Raw genomic sequence first — 8,916 nt, 5'->3', positions numbered from 1 at the left:
ACATATAGAAAACTAAAAAATGGATAATAAAAATATAGAAATTAAAAGATATTAAAATAAATGTAATAATAATCTATATAAACTATTTAATAAATATCAAAAATATTAAATTAATTATTCAATTAAAAATTAAATTAATTATTATAATAAAAGTTAAAAATATTATAATTAAAAAATTAATATATTGTAAAATATCTACTACAATACAACTTTCACCATTGAGTTACTAAAAAACAACTCAATAATAAGATTAATTTCCCTTTCAGTTAAGAATAATAGAAATAAATTCTATTCTCATTAATTACTTATTTAAAAATTTATTATTTCTTAAATACCTTTGTCAAATAATATTTCTATCTATATTATTCGTGCTTAGTATTTCATGTCTTGTAATGTTAAATTATTCTTCTTTTCTATAATTGAAGAATTTTGGACATTACGTATTATATTAAAGTTATTTTATTTTCTTTCTTTTTCCTTTAAATATTCTTTTTTTTTTAACCCTTTTTTTTTATTATTATTTTATTTAATATCTTTATTATATTCTTTATTATTATTTTTTTTTTATTCTTTAACTTTTCTCTTATCTTTATTCATTTTCATTTCTTATTCTCTTATTTTTATTCATTTCTCATTTCATATCTTATTTACTTATTTGTATTATACTACTATTATTTAATTTGTATTTTAGCTGATAACAAAATCATTTCACATTAATATTTCTTATCAACTTTATCATTTTTTGTTCTTAAAATATGCTATTATTTTCAATTACTTCATTTATTCAAATGAAAAACAAAAAATGAATGATTTGTATTGAATCGAATCATGATCTCTTATTTTTTATTCAATTTATTTTGATTGATGTTAACACATTATTCTTATTTCATTTGATATTATTTAATGAATAAGTAATTTTAATCTAATAAATATGAAATATAATAAATGAAATATGAAATAAATAATTAAATATGATAAATTATGAAATAATCAAACACAAATATTAATGATATAACAATAATATAATATAATACACATATCAAATATAAATTAAATAACAAATAACTACATTCAATTATCATATCATTATTTATTTTATAATAATATTTCCACATCTTCTTTTTGTGAATTATCTATTTCTTATTATTTCTTTCTTTTTATATTTATTATAAATACTAAAGTAATATGATATTTATCATCTCATTCTTTATGATGAAAAAACACAATATTAATATTAATATAAAATTATCACTCTTTATATTAATACATAATTATTTTAATATGAATAATTATAATTTTACATCATCAAAATTATTATCAACACACAAACAATACAATACAAACATTTACTTTATTTATTACTTTTCATAATAATAGAATAAGTATTTAATAATAAATCTAATAAATAATATGAATAAAATTGATTAACAATATAAATGATTTATATTTAATAAATAATGGTACACAAATAATTAATATTAATTTAATATATTAATTATCAACATTATTATTTCTGATTTTGTTTATATTTTAATTTCTTATTTTTATTATCTATTAGTTTTATTTTATATTAATGATATTTTTATGATGAACACATGTGGTCTTATCAAGAAAAGAGAGTCTGTTAAGTGATTGTTAATGGCAAAGGAGATGGTTCATTCATAGTGATATTGATATATTCATCATAAAATAACATTATAAACAAGATAAGTTTTTTAACACTTATTAAATTCAAATACAAATCACAAATTAAATGATGAGGCATTTAAATTGAGAATAATTGAAAGAACTTAAGTTTCATCAAAAAAAGAGTATTAAAGAAATTCATTTACTCACTTCTCAACATGATGAAATATTAAATTATTAAGTAAATCATAACTGTTTTCTTTTTTTTAGTTTTTATATTTCAAATAAATAATAATGAATAAAAATCATTTCATTTCAATTACAATGATTCGTTTTAGTGTAAAACATTCTGGATCTTGTTTTCCACAAAGTGCATTTGATATTCCTTCATATGAAAATGAACGTTCTTGACAAGACGACTGTGTTTTATCACTTTCTTTGTAAACACAAATATCACCATATCTAAATGAAAACAAACACCCATCTGATTGACTGTATAAATAAAATGCATATTGTGGATCATTAATATCAAATTTTATCATCTCTTCTATTCTTCCTTTTGATTCTAATGAAAATAAAAATGATTTTGGATCTTTTATATAATTATTAACTTTATCAATTTTCACATTAACACATCCTCCACATTTATTTCCATCTTCAATAACAATTATTATATGTTCTTTATTTATTATTCTTTGATTAAACACTGATGTATTCTTATTCCAATCATCAATATCTGAATCAAATAGTATATTTCGTATTTTTCTATTTGTCCATTCTTCTAGTTGTTCAATTTGATATTTCGGTGGATATTTCTTTTCAGCTCTTTTACTTTCCCAATCTATTCTAATATTTTCTAATTTTTTTTCATAGGTCATTCTCCCTTCTTTATTTCCTTCAATTAATTTACTAACTCTTATTTCTTCAGTTTCCATCACTTTTGTAATGATGGTATCAACTTGTTCTGATAGTATCTCTTTATCTTCATATCTAATTTCATTAATTCTTTGATAGAAGTTCTTTAAATTATTTATCATCATTCATTCTTTTATTTTATTTTTAACTATCTCCTTTCTTCTAACTATTTCTTCTTTTCTATCATAAATTCCTTTACTCTTTTAATTCTATCTTCTGGACTTTCATTTTCATTATCAATTATCTCTTCTCCAATTCTATTTTCCCAATTCTCATTATATTTTTCTACACTTTTTATGATTTCGTCAATCTGATTCTTAACATTATTACTTATTTCTTGTAGTTCATAGACATAGCACTTCTTTCTTCTTTGTTTATGTTCATTCTTCTTTTATTCTTCTTTGTTAGTTTGTTTGTTTCTTTTTCTTTTTATTTTCTTTTAAACATCATTCATTCATTTTCAAGTTCTAATTATTAGTTCAACGATAATTATTAATAGATCATCTATTTTTATCAATTATTATAAATAGATTAAATTAAAATAGATTATTTATTATTTTATTATTTATTTTATTTATATTAAGATCCTTTTATCAATTCAGAATATACATTATATTTTGTTACCATATTATTGAGTAATGTTATAGAGTCTTGTAAAGAAAATCAAACAAGACATATTCAAGTTCAAAGAAAAGAAAGAATGAAATAATAATAAAAAGCATAATAATTATGATAAAAGAAATAACAAGAAAAAAGTGAATAGAAAAAGAAGAATACAAATAAAAACAAATAAGAAACAATGTAAATACAATGATAATAAACATTATACAAATAATAAATCTAAATTATTAACAACAAATGAAATTAAAATGAAAAATAAAAGAATAAAAGTGAAAATGAGAAATGAGAATATTCAGAATTACTTAAAAAGAATGAAGATAAAGAAAATGTATAATATTCTCCAAGAAGTATATTCAATAATAAATAATAAAATAATAAAGAAAAACAAAGAAGAAAACAAATATAAAACAAAATAAATGATGAAGATATTAAAACAAATGAAAAATGAATCAAAAACAAAAAACAAAGAAATGAAATAAAACTACAATAATAATAAATGAAAAAGAAAATAAATAAAAACACAAGATAAAGAAGAAGATGCAACAAATAAGAAATTAACATTCTTCAAAATAAAATTAAAGAATTAGAAGAAACTATTAAAGAACTTCAAACAAAAAAGAATGAAGAAGAACGAACCATTTCAAATGAAATGATTCAAAAAACACGAGAAACAGTCAGGAGAGAGTTTGAAGAAGAAATAAAAAAGATTCAAACACAAATAAACAATATTTAAACAACATGTAATGAAATAAGAAAACTCTAAATTAAAAGAGGAAAACAAGACATTACAAGGAAAAATAAAAGAAACATGAAATAGAAATAACACAGAAATATGAAATAAAGATGAAATCATCATTCTCCAAGTAAATTATGAGAAGCTGAATAAGAATAAAATGAAGAACGATGATATATTGAAAAGAACATAAGAGATAAAGAAAATCAAATCTCTGTATATCAAAAAAGTGGGATTGAAAACTATGAGATTGAAGAAAAAACAAAAGAAGAATTAGACCATACACAAATAGAAAATGAAGAACAAAAACAATTAATATCAAATCATCAACAAATTATTGTTTATTTTTTATTTTAGAAATTGAGAAGAAGAAAACAATGATATTAATGATAAATACACAACAAATACTGAGAACATCATCATGGATAATACAAATGAACAAACTATAACTATGAAAAATACAATATTAAAAATAGAAGAGCAAAACACTGAATATCAAAAAACAAGAAATGATAATCAAACAATAATAAAAGAAAACACAACAAATCAAACAAATATAATTTTAATTGATATGTTGTATTGATTTGAATTAATTTGTTAAATAAGAAATTAAATAAGAAATTAATAAATCAACAAATAGAAAATATAATAAAAATGATAAATATCAATGTAAATAATGATAAAGAATACATTAATAATATTCAAATATCAAATAAAATAAATATAATAAATTAAAGTTTAATATTTTTAACATTTATTTAGATGAGAATTTCTTCACATCCTTCACCCTTGGTAGAGTCTCCTTCTTCTGGTTCTTTTAGATCTCTGTATTCTCCAGAATGATCACCACAGTATCTCATAATATCTTTCATGTTTGATATTACATTATCTTTTAAAGAACCAAAATAAGAGAATAAATTATATACATAAATAAAAATCATAAAAAGAAAAATGAATAAAATATTTTGAATCAATAAAATATTGTTAATTATTTTGCATCATAGATTAGACACTTTTTATTACATATTTCTAATTTATTTAATAAAAAATACATCCATTATTTCATCATTCTTTTCATCTTTTATTATCTCTTTTTGAATTATTCCTTTTTATCTTCTTTCATTTTATAATCTCAACTTTCTACTTTTATTCTTTTCATCATCATCATTATCTTCTACTACACCTTACTTTTTCTTTTATATCATTCTTTCTCTTCATTTTTCTCTTATTCATTTTTTCATAACTTTTTACTAAAACATTTATAGAAAATACATAATTTAAATATCATCTTATTCATAATATTTTATTATTTGTTTGTTAGAATTTCATTAAATTTCAATGAATGTGATGTAATAATAAATTGATAATTGAAAATATCTAACTATTATTATTTAACATTAAATACTATTAATCACTAAATATTACTTTTTATTATGTTAATTATATATCATTATTACTTTCTAAAATGATGTTAAGATGAAACTATATACTCATAATATCATCTGTCATTAATAATTTTCAACAATCACTAAATTCTTATTGTTCAATCTTTTATTCTTATATTTTGATTATCTTGTTTCTTGTTCATTATTAAACATCATTTTTGAAAGAAATAAATATTTAAACATTACCAATTTATTGAACAGTATTAACTCAATGAAAGTTATTTCGTTTAACCAACCACAATATCTACATTATACTGATGAAAAAGATAGAGCAGAGAGAATTGTTAATATTCTCTCTAACAAAGAGGTGTTAACTTTGTATGATTCAAATAATAGTTTATTAACATCTAAAACAATATTTAATTACATCCAAAGAGAACGAGATGTTTATTTTGTTGCAGAAGATGATAATGATAATTGTTTTGGTTGTTATATATCAAAAGCACCATCATATATGGGAATTGGAATAACAGATCAACACCATTACATCTTTTCTTGTTCATTAGAAAGTGATGAAATAAATACATTTGATTATCGGATACTCACTACATCTGTTTACATCCCATTAGATTCAACTATCATTTTTAATTGTCCTTCTGCTTTTTCTGTTGATGACCAATTAAATTGTTCATTCTCTAAAGATATTAATGTCATTTATATGAAGGAACCTAATTCGTATTGTGATGTTTCTAAGTATTTTCCATGTGTAGAAAATCAAAATTCAATTACATTGAAAAGAATACCTTTCTTTACATCAAATACTATTATTAGTGATAATTTGTAGAATATAATTGATTATTAATAACCAATGAGTTAAATCTAGTTTTATTGTTATTAAATAAACATATAATTGAGATAATAAGATAATTTTAGTTGTTAATAAGGAAATAAACAAATAAGTTTTATAGAATGATGAATATCTTGTTAATTATTGAATGATTTATAATAAGAATAATCAATAAAATTACAAAATTAAATTATCTATGAATGTAAATATGTTATTGAATACTACATTACTAGAATCTTGTATTATTGAAAAATATAATTAATTATATTCTAATCAATGATTGTTAATGAAATAATATGATTTCTTCTCTTAAAAAATATGAAAACAATATCATTTCTATTTCTTCAAAACTATTTGTGTTATTATAATATAAGTATGTTTATTCTCATTGTTATGTTATTTATTTTCATTTTATTTGATTTATCTTTTATCTTTAGTTTGATTTAAAATCATATTTATTCTTTTCTTTGTTATTTTCTTATTCTTCTTATTTTCAAAATACTCATTTAATATTCTCTTCGTTTATTTATATTTGTTATTCATTATTTCTCTCTTTATTATAAACATATCCTTATTATTTATATATTTCTGATGTTTATTATCATCATTAATTGACTCACATCTTATCTTTCTGTTGTTTTATTATTTTAGTTATAGAATTTATCATTCTCTGTATTACTATTTTCTTATGAATAACATGTTATACTCATTTATTCATATTTATTTATCATATTCATATTAAAAACATTCAATTTCATTATATAATATTCATCATTTGTTTTTTAATAAATTAATCCACAAATACTTTCTTAGTTGATTTTAACATCTCGTTCAACATAATGAGATGGAAATATTCCTATTTTCCCTTTACTTTCTCCTTCCCACCATTCTCCTTCTGTAGAAATTACTGTGATCCATTCTCCTTCTTCTAATTTCAATTCACTTTCATTTTGTGGATTATAACTATAAACAACCCTTCCATGAAATACATTTGTTGGTTTTCTGGTGATGTTGTTTTGAATAGAGCGTGTTTTGATTGAATTGGTGATGACATCACTCACTTCTAAAATACTCTTTTCTTCATCTTTCCAAAGACCTTGACTTACTCTCTCCCAAATTCTACTATTCATCAGAAGACATCCCCATCCTTCTCTAATAAATCCTTTACCAATACTCTCTGCTATCTCTGGAAATGTTTTAAGAAGCATGTTTCTATCATTCTTTAATTCGTTTCTCATTTCTAAATATTCTTCTTTACTTTCTTGATATTTTTTGGTGATGGAAATTAAATAAGAACATGCTAACTTCTTTCTCTTTTTCTTTACTAGGTGTTGTTTCATTTTATCCATTTTCTTTCTTCTTTCTTCTAACTCACAATCTCGTCTACTTAACATTCTGAATTGATTAAGAAATGAATGGAGAGGGATTTCTATATTGTCTTTGATGAATGAATTGAAGTGATTTTGTTGAGTTAGAATATCCTGTGATGCATTCAAAATAGAGTTAGTCAGTTGTGTTGCTTTGAGATTGTTTAAAGTCATTTCACATAATGAATAAGAAATCTCAACTTGAAGTAAAGCAGCTTCATGAAGTATGTTTTTGAGTTTGATAATATTTTGTAGTGTTGAGAATAGCTTCTTTTCTGATTCAATGGACTTTTCTCTAATCATCTGATATTCTTGATCAACTGTTTTTATTCTTTCAATTGTAAATAACTTAAAAATCTCATTTCCCATTCTGTTCATTCTCTTCTAATTCCAATCATTGTTTCTTTTAATTCAGTGTCTTTTCATTTTGAAGAACTAATCATCACAACAATTAATAAGTTATTATAAACAACACTATCTTGATATAAGAGAAGAAATGAAATGTTCATAAAATGAATCATTAAAAGGATCTAATAATCAAAAATGTGAATAATTCATAAATAATAAATTAATAGAAAGAATAATATAAAAAATAATAAAAATATTAAGTTCAATTTTTAGAAAAAAGAGAAAAAGGAATTTCACGAATTTACAGAAAAAGAACAAGTTCACTTCACATCATTCTTGTTTAATTTCTATTTCATCATTTCTGTTTATCATTCTCATCTCATTGTGTTATTTATGTCTTGTTTGATTTTATTTAGAAGAATCATTGGAATTAATTTAGTCATAATGATAGTGTGATTTGTTGGTGTTGTATGAAATAAAATAAACAACGAGACATTAGTCAGTTTATTTGTTAGAATTAAACTAAACTCAAGTGTGGTTAATTTATTTCGTTGACGTTATTTTGTAATAACTGATAATAAACAATACCTATATTTAATAGTTAAAACCAATACTATACCAACATGGATAATTTTTGTTTTGTAGTGATAGAATTATTGTGTGGTTTAAGAAGTTCTTGATATTACTAACCCTCGAGTCATTACGAAATCTAGCACTTTAACTACAAAAATAAATAAAGCAGAAATGTGTGCCTGTTTAGAAAAAAAAAAATTCAATACAAATACTGAACGTGAAATTGTATTTGATATGAAAGAAATTTCAGATGTTAAACTTTCATATCCCAATTTAGAAGTTAAAAATCTTTTCATTCATGATGATAAAAAACGAAAGTATTATCCTTTGTCTATTCATGGTGATAGACATGTGGATTTAAAGAAGTTTATTAAAGATAATAACACAAGACAACTATCATTTGATTCAGACGTGTTAAATACACTTTGTTTGATTTGTGGTTGAGTGTCACCAGATGGAATATTAAATGACAAGGAAAGAACAAGTTTTTGTGATAAAGAA

The 8,916-nt window shown here is 21.1% G+C and overlaps 2 protein-coding genes across 2 annotated transcripts, besides 23 other annotated features; one reads left to right on the top strand and one right to left on the bottom strand.

Annotated features, from left to right (window-relative positions):
- The first annotated feature begins 15 nt into the window (after positions 1-15).
- Positions 16-162: a microsatellite.
- Positions 163-195: a sequence feature (AT_rich).
- Positions 196-296: 101 nt separating this feature from the next.
- Positions 297-334: a sequence feature (AT_rich).
- Positions 335-504: 170 nt separating this feature from the next.
- Positions 505-625: a microsatellite.
- Positions 626-918: 293 nt separating this feature from the next.
- Positions 919-1,049: a microsatellite.
- Positions 1,050-1,085: 36 nt separating this feature from the next.
- Positions 1,086-1,109: a sequence feature (AT_rich).
- Positions 1,110-1,154: 45 nt separating this feature from the next.
- Positions 1,155-1,175: a sequence feature (AT_rich).
- A 49-nt stretch (positions 1,176-1,224) lies between these two features.
- Positions 1,225-1,499: a sequence feature (AT_rich).
- A 4-nt stretch (positions 1,500-1,503) lies between these two features.
- Positions 1,504-1,567: a microsatellite.
- Position 1,568: 1 nt separating this feature from the next.
- Positions 1,569-1,889: a repeat region.
- Positions 1,887-2,422: a repeat region.
- Positions 2,423-2,900: 478 nt separating this feature from the next.
- Positions 2,901-2,982: a microsatellite.
- A 64-nt stretch (positions 2,983-3,046) lies between these two features.
- Positions 3,047-3,123: a sequence feature (AT_rich).
- Positions 3,124-4,630: a repeat region.
- A 177-nt stretch (positions 4,631-4,807) lies between these two features.
- Positions 4,808-4,890: a sequence feature (AT_rich).
- Positions 4,891-4,908: 18 nt separating this feature from the next.
- Positions 4,909-4,946: a sequence feature (AT_rich).
- A 17-nt stretch (positions 4,947-4,963) lies between these two features.
- Positions 4,964-5,143: a microsatellite.
- Positions 5,144-5,245: 102 nt separating this feature from the next.
- Positions 5,246-5,351: a sequence feature (AT_rich).
- A 200-nt stretch (positions 5,352-5,551) lies between these two features.
- Positions 5,552-6,124, top strand: EDI_036530 (uncharacterized protein; the record flags this gene model as incomplete). The annotated part of the gene is made up of 1 exon (XM_001741421.1): positions 5,552-6,124. The coding sequence occupies one exon, from the start codon at positions 5,552-5,554 to the stop codon at positions 6,122-6,124; it is 573 nt and encodes a 190-aa protein (XP_001741473.1).
- Positions 6,125-6,278: 154 nt separating this feature from the next.
- Positions 6,279-6,321: a sequence feature (AT_rich).
- Positions 6,322-6,367: 46 nt separating this feature from the next.
- Positions 6,368-6,396: a sequence feature (AT_rich).
- A 105-nt stretch (positions 6,397-6,501) lies between these two features.
- Positions 6,502-6,686: a microsatellite.
- Positions 6,687-6,835: 149 nt separating this feature from the next.
- Positions 6,836-6,922: a sequence feature (AT_rich).
- A 14-nt stretch (positions 6,923-6,936) lies between these two features.
- EDI_036520 (dab2-interacting protein, putative) lies at positions 6,937-7,872 on the bottom strand (the record flags this gene model as incomplete). The annotated part of the gene is made up of 1 exon (XM_001741420.1): positions 6,937-7,872. The coding sequence occupies one exon, from the start codon at positions 7,870-7,872 to the stop codon at positions 6,937-6,939; it is 936 nt and encodes a 311-aa protein (XP_001741472.1).
- A 170-nt stretch (positions 7,873-8,042) lies between these two features.
- Positions 8,043-8,102: a sequence feature (AT_rich).
- The last annotated feature ends 814 nt before the right edge of the window (positions 8,103-8,916 follow it).

This window comes from Entamoeba dispar, genomic scaffold (assembly GCF_000209125.1).
Source record: "Entamoeba dispar SAW760 scf_1105229463763 genomic scaffold, whole genome shotgun sequence".
NCBI lineage: Eukaryota > Evosea > Mastigamoebida > Endamoebidae > Entamoeba > Entamoeba dispar.
Note: the sequence above shows the minus strand (reverse complement) of the source record. Positions and strands in the feature narration are given on the sequence as shown.